Genomic DNA, 18,953 nt, shown 5'->3' with positions numbered 1-18,953 from the left:
AACCAGACTATGTACTCTGAGGTAGCTGATGGCCTCTTCTTGGTGCTTTGCTAAACATTAATTATGGAAGCTGTTAAATGTACTGTGATATATGTATTCTTCCACCTTTAATCCTTGAAGGCTTTAGGGAAAAAGAGTTTTATAAATTTTGGAGGACATGGTGACAAGAAAACCTTGTTGGGGTTTTTTTTTTTTTATTGCGGAAGGAATATCTTTCTAAAGCTGCTGGTGAAGATATCTTGCCTCCACTGGAGTGGAGGGGACTTAGAAATCCATCATCCTCCAGTCAAACAGGTTGTTTCTGGAAGTACCTTTGGAGAGCAAATTTGCACTGAATCACTGTTCTCCTGTATTAATTTGCATGTGTCTATTGTTTGTTAGCAGCTGTTTCTCACTTATTCTCACTTACCAGTCACTCACTGTGACTCTGGTTAACTTGAGGGTGTGCCCCTGTCACCGTGGTGCATTTCTGTAGGATGGCTTTCTGGGGTCCTTGCTTGTCAGTTCTTGCTCTGGTCATCTTTGATATTCTACTCCTCTCCAATAACTGAAATGCAGCTTTTAAAGCCAGTCAGTGTATAAAAATTCACCAGAAAAAAAGGTAACAGGTAACTTATTGGATACACTGGCAAGCAGAAAGGTCACTGCAGAAGCAGTGTCTGCTGCCTCCTCTGGCTCCCTCCTCCCTGGCCCTGCCCTGCTCTGCCCCCAGCAAGATGGGGGAATGACAAGATTTGCATTTGCAGCCCTCTTCTTCTTGCTGTGAGATGCATGTACTTGTTTTATTAGGGATTAGAAGTAAAAGAAATAAAGTATTCCCTCCTTGTGTCTTGTAACTGAAGCAGGTTGTGCTACATACAGGAGATGCATTGAAATAAACTTTCTGGTTTAGCAATGTTAAAAGGGAAGAGCAGTTACTATTCTTCATTTTGCATGGTATTTCTCAGGCTGTTATATATCATCTAGAGGAAAGGATGGGAGTATATTGCTTTCTCCCATACTGCTTCAGACCATCTGATAACTGCTTTTTCACGCACTGGAGTATGGATATTTTTATTTTATTGTTCCTCCTGCGTTTGTCTCCTGAGGCAAGTGCTCTCCTGCCACTTAAGCAGGCAGAAGTTTTCCTCTAGAAAGGAAATAGCTGTCAGCTTTCAAACAGTTATCTTCTGGAAGTGCAATATATGAGAGTGGCCAAAGAGTCCAGCCCTGCTGCTAGAAATTAGAAGACAGCTTATGGGAAATTTGTCTTTTAAGATGAAGGGAAGTGGGAATGATATTCTAGGGTAAATCAAAGGGGAAAAATTCAGTGTTCACAATAATTTCTAACACGGAGTCATTCTTAATTATTTTTACAGAACTGTATCATATGAAAAGTCTCCTTTAACTTACTGCTTAAGAAATATATTCATGATCTTTGTTATCTAGAATTCTGCTTCATCTGATGGTTCTTTGTAGAAGCTATTTTCACATTTGGCTGGGCTACCAGAATACTTGCCTCAATTATGAGATTACGTCTAGAATTCAAGATTTCTGATAAAGCCATACCAGCCTAACCCTGTATTAATTTTCTCAGAGACATTCAGCATTTTTTCAACATACCATTTGATTGCTTCAGACTTTTATTTTCATAATATCCTTGTGAGACAGAGCAGGTGATGGATTTCCTTGTTCATAGTTGTAACTGAAAGATGCAGAGGGTGTCGCAATGAAATTGTCTTTACCCAACTCAAAAAAATTATTGAGGCATGATATGATAGTGCTATAGCCTAATTCAGTTCCATAACATGCAAAGTTAGTACATTCTTCTTACTTTTGGTCTATTTAAACATCTATAACATTTCTGTTTATAGTACAACTTTATTAAATGTATTTTAGTAGCAGCTGGAAATACTCATCCCATCTTAATACCCTACTCAGCATGTTCTACATTAAGCACTGAGGGAACAAGGACACACAGGTACTGACTACATGTGACAAATTCTGTTGGCCATTCTTCATTGTGGGAAGGACATCTTACATCACACAGAGCTTCTCAAGAAATGGCATTTGCCTAATATATGGTCATTTGGCTTATTTCTCACTGTTGGTATTAAGCACTTTGATAGTTCTAGAATCCCTAATGCGCAACCTGCTTAAAATGTGACTTTCTCAAACTTCATTTCTCCTGCATCTTCCAAGTGGCTAATGCACAGAGTTTCTGAAAATAAAGTCACTTGTAACTCAAAATGGATATAAAAATGCCAAGCTTTGCAAAAGAACTGTTCTTAATGAATAACAAACTATTTATCACCACTGTTGGAAGTTCCCACTAAATGTCAAATGAGGTCACTAATCCACATGTTCCAGTTGACCTCAGGAGAAGCTTCACACAGCAAGACACTCCCACTCTGTTCAAGTACTTGGCATGCTTTTGTGCAAACTGGTTTTCATTTTCTTTTTAGTGGCTTTTCTGGGGGTTGGCTTTTTTTTTTACATTGTGTTTTTTAAAGCTTGAAGATATTTAAAGTTGGTGTCTAGCAGTAATTATTTCGTCTTGGAAGGGAAAGGATGACTTGAATTAAATGTTTGTTTAAGCAGCACATCTTGTTATAGCCTGCTTAATTGTCATCTGTTGTGACAGTTCCATTTGTCTTTTACAGGAAGCCCATGATGGACTTGCTGATCTTTCTCTGTGCACAGTATCATTTAAATCCATCAAGTTATACCATAGAGTTGGTATCAGCAGAAAATACCCAGATTAAATTCAAACCCAACACACCGGTGGGTATGCTTGAAGTAGAAAAGGTGATTGTAAAGGCAAAACAAATTGATAAGAAGAAACCTGCTCCAGTTATACCAGAGGTGAGAACTCAAATTAAGCATATTGAGAAATTAGAATTACTGCTGTATTCAACAAATTGAGCTGGTAGCTCATCCTTTTGTTTCAGTGTTTCCCGTTTTCTTTCATCCCCTCACCTTGAAGCTCTGTGAAATGCTTTAGTCTGTTTTTGATAAGCTTCTCTTAGGTAAAATGCATCTCAATTTCTTGTAGCAAATATCTTTGCTGCTGAAAGAAGGAAATCATGCAATATTATTTGAAATCCCATGCTTCATTGGCCTTTTGAAAAATTCTGCAGATGAAGTGTGGCTGAGGACAGCCTTGAACAAATTGATAATCAGTATCTTGTACCATCTGTCCTGCTGTGATATATGTACCCTTCTGATTGTGTGTTCATTTCCTTCAATACATATTATTCCCTCTTGGGTTTTTCTTATATACCCTGAAGAGGGCAGGAGATTTAAGGAGTACTAAACTAATTTCTGGGTGTTGCCTTAAATCTTTTTCTTGCACCTTTATCGTTGTGCTATGTAGAAGAATACTGACTTTTAATTTATCTAAAGCACTTGCAGAGGGCCAGGAGGGCTCTTCTGCTGCCCTTCTGCTTTCCTTGTTCACCCGTGTTCACGCTTGTGGGGCATCACCTGATTCTGCAGCTGCCCAGTGTAACCCTCTGGGCATGTACCCTGCTGCCGAGGGAGAAAACTGTCAGCTAAATGTGTCCTATTCTTGCATGGAAGGGAGTAGAAAAATAGTTCTTAGTTTCTTATGTAATGTTTCTGAACCCGCAACACTGGTCAAGTTGGCCGTACGTGGAATTCTGGTGATTATTGTGAGGCTGTTGTAAAAATGCCATTTCTTTCAGAATTTGTGCTGGTATTTATTTGATTTTTCTTCTCTTTAGCAAACAGTAAGGGTAGTGATTAACTACAAGAAGACACAGAAAACAGTAGTAAGAGTTAGTCCACATTCACCACTTCAAGAACTCATGTCAATTATCTGCAGCAAATGTGAGTTTGATCCTTCACATACTCTGCTACTGAGGAGTTACCAGTCTCAAGAACCCCTTGATATGACAAAATCTCTTAATGACCTTGGACTAAGAGAACTGTATGCCATGGATGTCAGTCAAGGTAAGATAACTTTTGTAAATTGCTGTTATAGAAAAGATAATTACTTAATAATAGTATACATGTTGTTGGGTTTTTTATTTATGAAAATATTTTCTAGAAATTTAGTGTATATTTCAGTGGTTTTCCACTAAATTGGAACTGACTCATGTGTACCTGGACTTTTGTTTAGAGAAGTTCTGTATAAAAGTTTTATTTTCTAACCAAGTGTTCACTACCAGGAGAGTTAGCTGAGCACAAATCCTCACTTAAATGTAAAGTCTTCTTTTCCTTTCCTCACACCTTCCCCAAAAACTCCAACAACACCCTACTTCCCTTAGCTCCTACATGACATCATGATGACCTGAAAAGAACAAATGTTAGAGAAAATTAGTTTTCTTTTAAATAATTAAAAATCTTGAAAGCATTAGAGTATTCAGATGGTCTTTATGTCTATTTCTAAGTGCTGCTTGCTAATTTTATAGATTGTGAAGGAATAATAATTGTCTTTTCAATTCTGGTCCAGCAGGGACACAATGTACTAACTTTCCAATATTTTGTACAGATATTCCTAGGCCAGAATTTAACTTTATCTGAACGGGTGACAGATTTACTATACTGTAATTAAAAATTTTGTACAGTGTGATTTGTTCCATTTCAGACGTTTCTCACAGGAAGTTTTACCTCAATGTGGAAAGCAATAATATTGATTGACTCACTCCTGGTATTGACCACTGTTTTATTTGCTTGATTTTATTTCTGCTTAAAACTTGTGGGGCTTGTTGGGGTTTTGTTTGTCTTTGCCCCTCTTTCTACCTAAATATGGTAACCTTACTGTTTGGTGGTTACAGTTTCAGGAATTTTCTCAGTTTACTTTCTAAAGGTCAGAATGACAAATTTGGACAGTATTTCATTTTTCCATAGAGAAAACAAAAATTAAACATCTTTCTCTTCCACACTGGAAACCAACATATTTTTATTTGCCAAAATGTGTTACTTTGATTGTGTGTGCTCCCAAATGCATGATTTGTTTTTTGTCTGGTTATTTACTGCTTTCATCTGCAGACTGGAAAAACTGCTTTTTGCATGATATGATGTGTGTTTTACTTGAAGGAGGAGCCAAAAATCCTTAGGTGGGCATACCAGGGCATATATGCTTTCCACACAGAAATTTAGATGTTCTTCAGTTCTCTTAATATGAAATAGTTCAGCATTTCAATTTTGCAGGCAGGTTCAAACTCTGAATTTTCCATTATCTTCATGAAAGTAAATGGTGAGTAAATTCTATTAAGTAAAATGTATATTTTACTTAATAGAATTTAAGTTGAAATTTTATTAATAATATATTTTAATTTTATATTCTTCTTTGTTTTCCAAGTTTGGACTGTCTAACCATCCAAATCAGAGCAAACTATTCTACATACTGATTTTTCTTGTTGCTTCAGAAATACAAGTGAAGCCTCCCTGCTTATGTATACACAGTTGCAGTCTGTGTTACATGTCTTCAGGCTCAAGTTCTAGAATGATTTAAGTATTAGGCTGTAAAGATGGACATCCTTTTGCTTCTGCAAAGTACCCAGTTAGTTTTTCACCAATGCTGAAGATCCAGCTTGGCTTTCTGTGTTTGTATCTTGTTACTACAGCCTTGATTCAGATTCACATTTTCTGTCTTTCTTTTTGTCTTTCTGTAGCCACATCACCAGTTGATTTAAATTTACCATCTTTTCAAGGTATGGTTTATTGAAATAGGCCGTGAAACTTAGCTCTTATGGGACATAAGCACCTGCTCCTACTACAACATCTTCTTAACTGTGACATGAGTAATATCTCTGTCCTATCTTAAATGCATATTGCAAATGGTAGTGCAGAATTGGATATACACAGCTATATAGAAAGTACTTTGGTATAGTTTTTACCCTAGATCAATTTGTTCAATTTAGGGTCATGTTTATGTTGATACTTTTACCAGACCTGCAGATTTCTGTTGCTCATTACATGTGCATTCAATGAGATTTCTTTCAGAAAGTTCATTCTAGTAAAAATAAAAAAAAGTCATTAATGAGATTTACAAATCCTTTGCATGAATAAATCAATTTAAGGAGGATAAATTTTGCAAGATAACGAGAATTGATTTGACTGTTGTTACTATAACTGCCATGCAATTATAGTAACTGCAACTCAAGCACTGATTGAGTGTTTGGGGGATCTTTCTCCATAGTTACACCATGTGCAGGCTGGCGCCTGGCTTGTCCCACATCACATTTTGCCACTTTGCCATAAATTTAAGCCATTAGGAATGGAGAGCTGAAAAGTCTAATGCTCTTTTCCCCTTTTACTACCTTTTTGATATGAACCATAGCATATGACAAGTGGGGTGGGCTGGATTATGTTCTGGTATTAAGAGCAGCTGAAACTCATCTGCCCTGGGTTCTGAGAAGGAGAGGAAGAATATGGATGCTAGGCAAACTGTTCATTTTGCCACATCTAGAAAAAATATTAATATAGATGATTTATGATGTGTTTGGTGTATCATTGCAGGAGGTTTGTCATATGGTGAAATAGTAAGAACATAGGAAAAATAATCTCTGCATGATGTAATGTCTAGTACTATTGTTTTCTATTCTAGGGTCCTACCAATCTGAAAACATAGATGTTCTGAAGGAGAAAGAAAACAAAGGATTTTTCAGCTTTTTCCAACGAAACAAGAAGAAAAGAGAACAAGTAAGGTGTAACTTTGCATAAGGAAAACTTCTAGAAACGTATTCAGACTGAGCAATCAATACTGTTGATAATTTTCCAGAAAATATCTGCAATTGGGTTTCTTTTTGTTTCGCACACCTCAAGGCTGCCAGTGCCCCAGCAACTCCAGTGATGAGCAAGCCGAGGCCAGCGTTCCTGGCGCGGTGCGGCGCGGTCAGCAGGCAGTACGACTCCAGCACGCTGCCGGCGGAGATGCCCAAGAAGCGCCGGGCGCCGCTGCCCCCCCTGCCCGGCTCCCAGAGCGCCCCCCAGGAGCTCGCCCGAGCCCAGGGCACAGCCGCGCCCGGAATGGTGAAATCCAGCAGCTTTGGCAGGAGTGAGCAGGTCAGTCAGTTACCTCTGCTTCACTTCTCCTTAAAAGTACGGACGTAACGACACTCATAACCCTGTTGTTAATATATGATGAGGCTTGAAATAAAAGTGAAGTAATTGCTTTAAAAAATTTTTAGCTAGAAAGTAACTGTAGAAATTGAACGATGCACTCCTTTTAAATTTTATAATCAAAAGTAGCTGCCGTATTTTGAAGAGGTAGCACCAACTTCTTCTATTAATTGATCTTGTAAGCACCTTTTTGTTCTTTTAGATGAATACTTTCTATATTTAACTATGAGAAGGTGGTCTCACTTTATTATAACTAGTAATTTGGGTTAATTATTCCTGTTAATTTAAAATATTTTAGTTACATGAAATAATGAGTAGTTTGCTCTTTACACTATATTGTTGAAAAAAGTGGAAATGGGGAGCAGTCTAAATATTGTTCCCAGCAAGTTAAAGTAAGGTTTTTATTTTAAAAATTGGGTAGTATTTTGTTTAGGCAACGAGGCCTGGGCTACATATTTGAGTAACATTATATATATGTATATACCATGACATGCAGAAATTGTGCCTATAGAATTTGTGAGAATTGATGCATCAACTGCTATCCTGGTATTGCACATATTGTCAGTTGTGAATTCTAATAAAAGATAAGGGTTAACATTTTTGTTATCTATATTTTTAAATTTAATTTCTTGCTTTGCTTTGAATACAGTATCTAAAGGTGGTCTTTGGATGTGAGGTTATTAACATGCTAGAAAAACTAAATGCAGAACTAAATGAAATCCAAGTCTGAGGGATTAATTTTGGGTTAGACTTGGCAACAAGAAATTTCAGACTGTGACTACCTTTATACAATGATTTAGTCTTTCACTGATGCACAGAACCACAAGAGAGCACTGTTTAACAGAAGTTCTGCTTTTGTGTATTGTGTCCTGCTGAAAAGCTTTATCATTTGAAGAAGATAAAGGTTTCTTTCTGAATTTTAGTAAAAGGAATCTTTGGGGAGAGTAAGAAAATAATGATTTTTTTTTTTAAGTCCACCATGTTTCTCTGTTAATTGAGCTAAATTTGTTAAAAATAGCTTGTTAATGTTAACATGCTTTAAATGATTAATATCCTATTATGTCTAAAAGTAATGTATGACTGATTGGCTGTCACTCAATTGCTTAGATTTATTATTTTGTACTGACATTTCTTAGTGATCTGACTGATGTTGAATAGCTTACAAAGAGAGGACATCCTGATCAAGTTATATTTTTGTGGATATTTTCTATTCTGTACTACTTGGTGCAACTCACTTGAAACTTAGAGGCCTTTGGCATGCTTTTTTTAAGGTGATTTCTCCCTCATTTGGATTTAATTGCAGAGTGATTTATCAGAAAATACAGTGCTTGGGACTTAAATGTGGACAAATATTTGCTCCTTCCTTTGAATTTTATTAAATCAAGTAAAATATTTTGTATTGTGCTATCTACCTTCCTATCTAATGAATGAATTTGGCTTAGTACATATTGCTCAACTTGATCAGGGAACTCCTCATAAGGAACCTGTGGGAAACTTCCTTGGAGAATAAACTTGCTGCTTGGAAGAGTACTAAAACATTTTCAGAGACAGCCTTCCTGCAGTACAGAGTAGTCCATTCTCCTAAGTGGGAATGGGAATAGACATGAAAACAAACACTTACATGTTTTTACACAGTCTTATTTAAATTTGTCACTGAAAGAACTCAAGTTCAAAAATAAAAGGGGGCAGAACAATTCCCAGAAAGAAATACATAGATACTTCTTGGACATGCAGAGGTTCTCTTGGGAATGCAAAAGCAAGCCTGGCGCTAGAGTGGCAGAAGATGTCATGAGCAAGAAATTTCTAAGTTAGTGGCAAGCAAAAATCTGAGGATAAAGGATGAAGTCATCTACCTTTTATTTTAGCAAGGTGTTCATTGCAGTCTACCTCAAATTTTTTTCTTGAAAAAGTGAGATACAAACCAGACAGATGAAACACAGGATAGGACAAAAAGTGGCTGCAGTTCTAAGAGTGGGGGTAATGGCTCCAAGTCAGACTTTTTGTAATGTGGAGTTCCCAAGAAGTTGGTAGTATAGCCAATAGTGTTAAATGTCTTTATAAACAATCTACATCATGGAACTGAATCCACCTTCAACAAACTTGAAGTTGGCACCAAAATGGGCAGAGAGGCAGGTGCTCCAGCCACCAGCCAGGGAGGCAGTGACAGGATGAACTGCCTGCCTAGGTTCGAGAGAAATGTTCAAAGTAGTAACACCAGACAACAGTGAAATGAGCCAACTTTAAGGGAACAGATTTCTCACTGCTGTCTTTCTTCAAATTCTCAACATATTGTAGTCCAGTTTCTCACAGTATGAAAAAGGGTTTTAATGTTTACCTCCTACAGCTTCCCCAATAATTTTCCATTAAAGAAACTGCTCTCTCTTTGTGCGAGCAGTTAATATTCTGATATGAGGTTTGGAACTTCTTCTGTCTCCATTTCAATGTGTTTAGAATTAGTTTTTAGGGACATGGTACTATTTTTAGGGGAGAAAATAGTACAGTGGATGACAGGGTACCTTTTACAAGTTATTACATAGCATGATTTGCTTATTTTTCCTGCATGAGATTTGGAAGATGCTAGTAAGCTTAAATGGTTAACATTTGTCCAGCAAATTTCTATTTCAATCAAGTGGGAAATGAGCATGTTAGTCTCTAATATTGAAATCTCTCACTTATTTGTCAGTTCTAGTTCTGGGCAAGATGACTTTTGTCAGAAGTATGTTTAAAACTAGCAAGTTTAAATACACTTGCAAGTAAAGAGGACTCTCAAGGGTTTTTGCAAAAAAGTGTTGTTGTATAATTTAGTGTGTGTATCTTCACAGTTTTCATAATAGTGGTTGCAATTTTCTAGTAATAACACTTCTTTAAAAGAAAAGTATTTGCTTATGCCCAAAATGCCACAGCTGATTTTCTTCCTACTGCTTTATTTATAAAAGCTAGACTGATACATCTGCATTTTATCCCATTAATGCTTCTCTCCTTACCCTGTTTACACTTGTTAGCAGCATGTGTAAACTATGCTTGGGTAGGAACAAGTGAAAAATTTTAGTTAAAACTTTTACAGTTTAAAATAATGGATAGAACTTCTCAACTCTAGAAATACAAATTGCTGTTACTTACACAACCCTAGCTCCTGAAGAAATCTAAATCTCCAGGCTACCTCTTAAAAAAGAAAAGGAAGAAGATGGGAGAATGGGTGAAGGGTGGGAAGCAGCTAAACCTTAAAGTACTTCTGAAAAGACTTTTTTAGCCATTGTCACAGGACAGCTTAGTTAGGATTTCTGTGAGGGGTGAGTTCCATGCTGAAGAAATTACACCAGAAGCTTGCCTGCACTTTATGGTCAGCTCTTTAAAGGAGAAGTTGGACAATGATGCATTGAGCACATGGACAGCAGGGAAGTTTTGGGTAGAGCCAGGGTAAACAGTGCTCAGGACTATCTGAAGTTTGCATGAAGATAATCTGATATTATTCTGAAATGTTTCAGAATTGGTGATAAATGTTGAATGCATCCACTTTTCAGTATATCAGATGCACAACTTTACTCCTTTATTGTATTTGTCTCTTTACCAGTAAGATAAATCCTAGTAGAAAATAGTCATATTGGTTGTTTGGACAGAATATCACCAGCAGAGTTTCTTCAAATGTATTCTGTATGTCTTTTCTTTCCAGTGGATCAGAGGTATATTACTTCCTTTGTAGTACTCAGGATAAGTTTAAGTGTTTTGGGGAGCTTAAGCCATGTAATAGAAATTGAGTGCATGAGTTATTGTAGGAGCAAATACATATTTTTTGCTGTTACTCCTTGGACATATGCCTGCATATACAAAGGGAAGAAAGAAATATTGGAAATATGAGTAGCAATGTACTTTGCTATCCCTATATGATACACTCACCTATATTTCTCTGTTAAACATAGATGTGTATGGAGCAAAAGAGGTGGGATGTGGTGATACGAAAATTTCTCTCTAGTAATCCTTGGTACGGGGTAGGCTTTCCAGCACACTGGAATGCCCCACTCTACCACTGTATTCATTCCCAAATGCTTTTTGGTTTTTTACTTCCATTGCAGCTTCAAAATTACTGTGCCTTGATTACCTTGCTTTGCTTTTTTTGAAATGAAAAGAAGGGCAAGGCACTATGTCTGCCCCTGCTTTTGGAGGCTGGAACTTGGGAGGCACTGGCATCCACTAGTGTTTGCTTGGGGTGGATTTGGTGTCAAATTTGAGATTAAAAAGTTTTCATATCCACCCTTGCTTGTTGCAGGATGAAGAGGGTGCATGGTGTTAAAAGTAGAACTCCTGCATGTGTTATAGAAGTTATAACAGAGTTCACTGGTGTTTCTGCATAAACACAGTTAATTACTTTAGTGATCCTAACAAGAATTTTAAATGTAACTGATAAAGCGCTGGTTATCAGAGGCAGTTGGTATGACACATGAACACCCAGATGTATATTCCAAAGCTTTGTCAGATATGTCTTAATAACATAATTTTAATTTTTTTCCATCTGTTTAAAGTACTATTTTCACATTACAGCCTTTGTTAGGATTTGAAAGCTCTTAATATTCATATGTTGAATAATTCCTGAGAAAATCTGTTCAACACTTGAACCTTAACTGGAACATTTAGTACTTACTTGAAATCTCTCTTTGCAAATTGTTTGTTTCTTTGGATGCAAAGGGCAGTAGAAAGGCTTATAAAAATCTCCTAGTAGCATTTATGCTCTTGTGCTGAGAACATTTCCCCTCCCCACACGCACACACACTTGTTGTGTGCAGAGGGGACTCTGGTGACATCTGCCCAGTGAGTGAGCGCACACGGAGCTCGGAGCCGCTGAGGGAGCCGCGCGCAGCACAAGGGGCAGACCTCGGGACAGGGAAATGTGACTTTGTGCAGAGCACAGGGCCTGCAGCCTCAGCACAGCTGCCAGAGAGCAGACACACACAACTGCCCAGCTCTGAGGAGGAAATGCTTCAGCAAGGAAAAAAAAACAAACTCATTTGGGGAAATAATGTTGTATTTGATATCCCCTCCTGGATAAATTCAAAGGCTGAATACTATTAATTATTTTTATTTTTTAAGAACTATTTTGGAACTGTGAATAAGGAATGCTAAAAGTGTAAAGTGTTTTTTGTTGTGTGACATTTTAATCTAGAAATTGACTTGTTTGAAAACTACTCAAGCATGCAAGTATTTTTAATTGGGATTGCTGTGTTCCTATCATCTGGTGTTCTTAAAAAAACATTTCACCTTGTGCTTTGTGTTTTCTCCCTTAAACCCTGGCTCTTGCTTTGCTGTAAAAGGTTTGAGTGCTTGCTTTGGCATTAGAGTGGTGGGTAGAATTGTGTGTACATTTTTGGGCAGTGATGTTCCTTATAGTGCAGTATTTGTGGCTCTCTTGTACCTGATATCAGGGTGGGACAAAGCAGATGACTGAGGGTGCCCAGGGTGGCTCAGAGGATAGTTTTTCATTCAAAGCCCTGTTCATCCATTCAGGTATTGTACTGCAGTCTCATGGGAGCTGCCAAACACCGCCTGACAGACGACACCTTGTGACAGTATCTTTTCTGTTGTCATTTTCTTTATAGATTTGACTGTATACAACCAAATGCTGCAGCTTTTGGTCTTTAATATCCCACTTACTGTGGAATCTTTGGATATTTGTTCAGTGGCAGCTTTCTAAACGATAAGCATCTTTTTCCATGGAAATTGACACGGTCAACAATTCTATTGTCTGATGTTTTTGAAAGGATTGTCAGTGAAACAAGAATATGTGGGTGTCTTTATGCCTTCTCTGTTCCTTGATATTTTGCTTTGGGAAGCAGGCTGGTTAATTGAAGCACAAAGAAGTTCTCTGGAGATGACCCCACACCCAACTGTGTGGATTCTAGACAGAAATGAATGTCACTGCAGGATTTTATTTTATTGTTGTGAAGACGAGTGATAGGAATCAGAATTACTACAGAAACAGGCAGCTGTGTCCAGTTCCAAAATCCATTCCTTTATTGCTGGAATCCTGAACACTGTCTATCTATTAGATGTGGATATTATTATTTTCTTCAGCATAAGGCAAACTGTAGTTAGGAATGGCAGGCAAATTTACAACCACTGTCTTTCTGAGACAGAGAATGTGTTTCTAAAAACAGCTTAAAATGCATTTGGACTGCTATATCATAAAAATATGAGGTCTTCAGCAGGTATCCTGTGTCCATTTTTTAATTGTTTTGATTATTTGTGAAATAAGATTTTTTACTTTTGCTACAATAATAAGTGCACTACTGTGCTGTAACATCAGTAAGTACTATAACTTTTTTTTGCAACTTAGTAAATTAAACTTGGTTAAATATTCTAAGACAGTTGTACTAGATAAGTTTTGAAATCAGGCATTCTAAACATTTCAGGTATTTGAAGGAGGGAAAGAAATCTATACTAATTATGTATACAGGCCAATTAGGACTGCTGTTGAAAGAATGGAGAAGGAAACTGTGTTATGTCATTGTGGTAGGATGTAGTCGAAACTTCTTTCCACAATGATTTTAGCTACTTTTAGAAAAGATTTATTTTGGGTTTGTAGAATACCCTTTGGGCATAAAAGAATTAAAATTCTCTTTTAGACTCTATGTAACAACTGATTTTCTTCTATTGCTCTATGTTGCACATCTGTGAATATATTCAATTACTCAAGAAAATCTTGTTTTTTAAAAGCAACTCCTTGGAGGAATTAAGATGAAAGAACACAATACATTCGGTATTGCGTTCTCTCTTTCCCAAATGAACATTATAAATACTTGTGGAGAATAATTATGGGAGCTGTTTCAGTGTTTTCCAGTGACTGCTAATAATGTTCCTGCGCCGTGTCCCCTGGCAGGCCGCGGCGGGGTTGGTGCGGAAGGGCTCCCTGCCGCTCGGCGACGCCGCTGCCGTCAGCTCCTCGCTGCGCAGGACCAAGCGCAAGGCGCCCTCGCCGCCCTCCAGAGCACCCGGAGATCAAAGGGAAAGCAGTAATGAGCCTGGTAATCTTTTTATGCTGTTTAATTGCAAGGCAACAGAAAGTATAGCTGGCTAAACATGAAGGTAACGCCACCGTACGAGATGAGAACCTCGAGTGAGCAACCACAAAAGCGCAGATGCAAAGGATGCGTTTGTTGATGTTCCCTCACCAGCCAGGGCAGCCTGGGAGCGGTGCCCAGGCAGGGGTGTCCAGGTGGGAGCCCAAGCGGGAACACCGGCACCGCAGAGCCCAGCCCGGGCCAGACGGCTGCCAAACCTGCTCCCTTCCTCTGTGCCAGGGATTCACACAGGTGTATCTGCCACGGTGCTTTGGTCTTACCCACAGCAGGGCAGGAATCTCCAACGTGCCTCATAATCACAGGCCTTATGTTATCTGAACACAGGTGTTCCACTTGTCAAACACACAAGATTAAAAAGCAATTAATATCATGTATATGGGGTTTTGCACCCCTACTGCAAGTCACTTGAGTGTGTTTACAGTGCTCCTCATCAATCTTCTGTTATTTTCCCACAGGTGTGAGAAAGAGGTATTTAGAGCATGCAGATCAGAAAAAAACCCCAGACAATACCAAATTAATTATATTTAGGTTAAGTACAGAATTGTGTTTATGTTATTCTGAGGACTGCTTGGGGTGGGAGAAAAGATTAGCTACTCTGGATCAGAGAGAATATCATAGTAAATGGACTGACTAGAAGAATCTTAGAGAATGTCCACTTGTTTTTATATAATTCTTCCATTTGATCAGAAATTCAGTTTGCTGGTTCAAAAGTACCTAAGAGTTAAGAGTAAAATATCTGGAAAATGTGACAATGAGAACTAATTGTTTCAGAGGAGTTTCTTGAAGAAATTGCTAGGCTGTATGACCACAATCTAACATTTTATTTAGAACTTTTGTTGGTGCTGAAACTGAGAGGTGATAAAGGTTGTTGCTTCACTTTTTGCAGTAACAGAGTCAACAGAATCAGCCTCCACTAAAGTGGAAGGAAGAGCCACCGAAATGCAGCCTGAAACAGGTTGGTAGTTTCTACAAAAGTACTGATATAATTTACTTCCTAGCAAGTTATGTTAATTCATAGCAATAAATTACTATACTACAGATATGTCATAAGTATAGAACTAATTTTAGTGCTTCAGATCAATTAAGTTTTCCTTTGAAGTAAAAGTGTGGCTTTCTAAAGTAAGAATATTTTACCTTTGTTGTCTACAGAAACAAATACAATATATTTTGTGTTGCTATCTGTGCTTTGCATTTAATAAACTAAACATTATCTCTGATTTCTCTCCTTCCTTACAAATTACAGAAAAGAACTATCCAGAATTTTTTGTGATTTTTTTGTACCTCATAACAAGGTTTTCAAAAGCTAAAGCCCAGTGTTGTTTTTAGAACCCTGCCTTGTGCTGCCCTTGACCTGCATAACATAGGGGCAGGAGCAAATCTGTGCCTGGCTTTTGGTTGACATCTGAACAGCCTTTGAAAACATAAGTTGTAAATCTAAACTGAATGCATAAATAGCTGTTTATACGTTAAATTATTTGTTGGTTATTATGGGAAAAATGTGATTTATGAAAGTATAGCTGTTTAAAATACAATTATTTAGCTGCTGAACATAATGCTTTTTTAAATTTATGCCGTTTGTACTGTGAAATACTGTTGTTTGTAAGCACCAGACTGTGGAGTTCAGTTACAGTATACAACATCTAGAAGTCTTCTAGAATTTGCAAAAGCTTTTAGAATAATCAGTGGCAGTGCAGTCTGAAAAAATAACTCTTCAGTGAATTTATTAAGAATCAAGTATATAAATGCTAAGCCTGTGGGGTGCCACTGTCATTATATAAGGCTAAGCACTCAATTACTGTGCTAGTTGACAGGTATTTTAAAGTAGTTTTCCAGGTGTTTTATTCTGTATGCCAGTCAAATTGTTGGAGTGGTAAAACAATGTACCACAAGAGCTGAAAATCATCTGCTAGGATGATCGGCCTCTGGCAAAGGGGGAAAAATAAAAACAGTAATCAGTACACTTGGGCTTGGTTTGCGTTTAGGGCAATTTATGTAAATTATTGAAAAAGACATAAAGTAGAAACAATATGTCACGTACTAAATGGGAATGTGAACCTATGCTGTGGAGTCTGGGGTTGAAGATCTCACAAAGTTGTAACCTTTCCTTGTCTTAGCTGTTGCAGCAGATGAAAGAGAATAATCAAATCTGAGTGTGTGGTTTGTTTATTAGCACTGAATTTTGTGTGTTGAAAACTGTCCGTCCAAATGCAATGTGTCTAAGATGAGCAAGTTCATCATACTGTGATTTTAAATCAAGTTCTTTTGTTTTCTTCTACTTGTTTCCATCTTAAGATTGTTGATCTGTGCTAGAATTTTTGCCTTTCCCATCACTGTAATTAACAAGTGCTGTGTAGATAAACAACCCTGAACTTCAAAGAAATGCCTTGTTTATTTTTTAGATTTACAAACTTCTGCTTGAGGCATTTGAATGATGTAATTAAATATTTTAATTTAAGCTGTAATGGAAAGAAATAGAAGAAGGTAATCATCTTTACTGGGCTTAGGGCAGTCTATGTTGAGTCCTTGGATTTACCTTTGCAGTTAGTGACAATCTTCAGTCTCTAGTTTTCCTTGTGTCTTCATGCAGTGTCCTTTGCTGAAGACTTAATGTAGTGCAGGTTATTTTTAATGTACAAATAAGTCACATAACACAGCTTCATTGCCTGTTTTTTTTCTCATGGGATACTGCTGCTCTCTGGTGGCATCTCTGAAACTGTCATGAGGCCTGTGTATAAAGGGTCCTTATAGTAAAGGCCCTCATGCTGGGAGAAACTCTATTAACCTGCAGCAAAATCAGATGCAGTACGCTTGTCCTATTCCTAGTCTGAAAATTATCCGTGTTTGGGTATTGTTTTAAATGGGTCAAATAGTTCAGTACCGCTTAAATTGCGAAGTTGGACATAATTTTAACTTCACAAAAACCCAGGAGTTCCTTCTGTTTGGATTAATACTGCTTTGATTGTCAGGCATCTGGGAAGCATTTTGGGTTTTTGTTTGGCTGTGACTGTCATTCCAGAGTGGTTCTTTTATGCAGTGTTACTTCAGCAAATAAGCAAAAAAACCTAAGATGCAAATACAGTGTTACCTATTGCCCTAAATTGAACCACTGCAAATGTTTTGGTGTCTCTTAGCTGTGCACTACTTAGACACATATACATGATATAGTATGGAATAAGCAACTTTTCTCTTGTGAAATGACAGTTTTCCCATGGTGTAAAAACTGTACCTTGACAAAAGTACTTTGAAGACACACATCTACTAGAATAAGCACTGACAGAGAAGCAATTAGGGATTATAAACAACTATTCTCTTTATCAATTATGTTTTTTGTTCACCTTCCCAAAGTTTAATTAATTATTGGTCTTTACTTTTCTAGGGAAGACAGTAAAACAGTATTCAAAGTGTATTTTGAAATCAGAGATTTTTAGAAAACTTTCCATCAAACAAATCCTTGATATAATCCTGTTGGTTCCAGTATTTCTTAAGCACCTTGTTAGGGGCTGTAGATTCAAGAGCAGATTTGCATGATGTAGTCAGGCTTTCAGGCTCTGGTGCTTATGAGCAGGAGAGCTCACAGAGTAGCACCAGCCTGTTTTCTGCTGGGCATGGGGTGTTCTTACTGCTCAGAGGAGGCTTGCAGTTGGTATCTCAGTCATCAGGGGGGTGTGTGTGTGTATGTATATACATGTGTGTACTCGTCTATAGATCTACCTTCACAGTGGCACACTGTAGCTCTAGCTCTATTGACTTAGGGCTACTTAAAGCCCAGTGACTAATGTCCCAGAGAATAAACTATATGCAGGTGGAAATGCAATTTATATTACAGATGGAACTACTGATAAGGTGTATAAGCAATAAGACAACAGTATGTGGCCAATATTGCTGTAAGTTCTTCCATATTGCATGTAAGAGCTATAGACTGAGGGTTTGGAGACAAATCAGAATCAGAAGTGCTGCCCTAGGGAGTTACCTGCATGACGTAAGTGAAGGATGGCTTTTAAAAGTTGTTTGTGTTCAAATGTATTCAGGTTTTATTCTCCTGCAGCAGTGATGGCCCAGGTCTGGAACCAGACCCAGTAACAGATGAAAATCCACTAGCAAGCAGGGCTGATCTTATGCTGACAGAGGAGGTAGAGCATTTCTTAAGAAGTGTGAGGGCTGTTTTTGTTTGGTATTATCCACTTGTAGGTCAGGTTAGTTGACCCCAATGCTTGGAAGTGTTTCTAGCACAGCAAAGAACAGACTTTGACATAGCAGGAATGTCAGAAATGTCTCCTACCAACCCAAGCTGAGTTTCCATCCCTGGAGTATAGATACAACTCAGCCTTTGTTACAGTAGTCTCCAGAGGAAAGGCAGCAGAGAATGCCAGCAGTGCCTGGGCACAAAGCCATGGCAGCTCCAGAATGCTTCCATTTCCCTTGTCAGAAGTCCTGGCTCTTCTTTGTTGTCTAATTCAGGTTTCCATAGAGCATTTAGACTGAAAATCTCAGTCTTTGTTCCTGTCGTTGGTGATGGCTCAGGCCCATGGCATAATAGGTCTCGCCAGTGAAGGAGGCAATGTTCTAGAGAGCCAGTTAGGGCTGTGGGATAATCTTAGCCAGGTCAATGTTTGCTCACATTCTGTTATGCTTTGTTTTTTCATTTTGACAGATATATATTTAACTTGTCACACATTAAATGATACTGCCATCACCAAAATGATCCCCCAAAGCATGAGGCTGCTGGAAATGAGTGTTCCCTAGGTGGAAAAGGGGTTGATGGGCAATGAAAGGAGGAGAAGGCCCTTATGACTAGTAAACCTGTAGGAGTCC

At 37.9% G+C, this 18,953-nt stretch overlaps 1 protein-coding gene across 8 annotated transcripts in view; it reads left to right on the top strand.

Annotated features, from left to right (window-relative positions):
- The window catches only part of COBLL1 (cordon-bleu WH2 repeat protein like 1), a 73,861-nt gene that overhangs the window by 41,678 nt on the left and 13,230 nt on the right, over nt 1-18,953 (top strand). For all 8 annotated transcript variants that reach the window (XM_063162012.1, XM_063162017.1, XM_063162013.1 and 5 more), the window contains exons 3-9: nt 2,643-2,844; nt 3,726-3,954; nt 5,622-5,660; nt 6,557-6,651; nt 6,775-7,014; nt 13,940-14,084; nt 15,028-15,096. In XM_063162012.1, the coding sequence (XP_063018082.1) occupies nt 2,643-2,844; nt 3,726-3,954; nt 5,622-5,660; nt 6,557-6,651; nt 6,775-7,014; nt 13,940-14,084; nt 15,028-15,096 (1,019 nt within the window). The remainder of the gene's footprint in view (nt 1-2,642; nt 2,845-3,725; nt 3,955-5,621; nt 5,661-6,556; nt 6,652-6,774; nt 7,015-13,939; nt 14,085-15,027; nt 15,097-18,953) is intronic.

Source organism: Melospiza melodia, chromosome 8 (genome assembly GCF_035770615.1).
Source record: "Melospiza melodia melodia isolate bMelMel2 chromosome 8, bMelMel2.pri, whole genome shotgun sequence".
NCBI lineage: Eukaryota > Metazoa > Chordata > Aves > Passeriformes > Passerellidae > Melospiza > Melospiza melodia.
The sequence above is the reverse complement of the archived record's forward strand: the minus strand, read 5'-3'. Positions and strand labels throughout refer to the sequence as shown.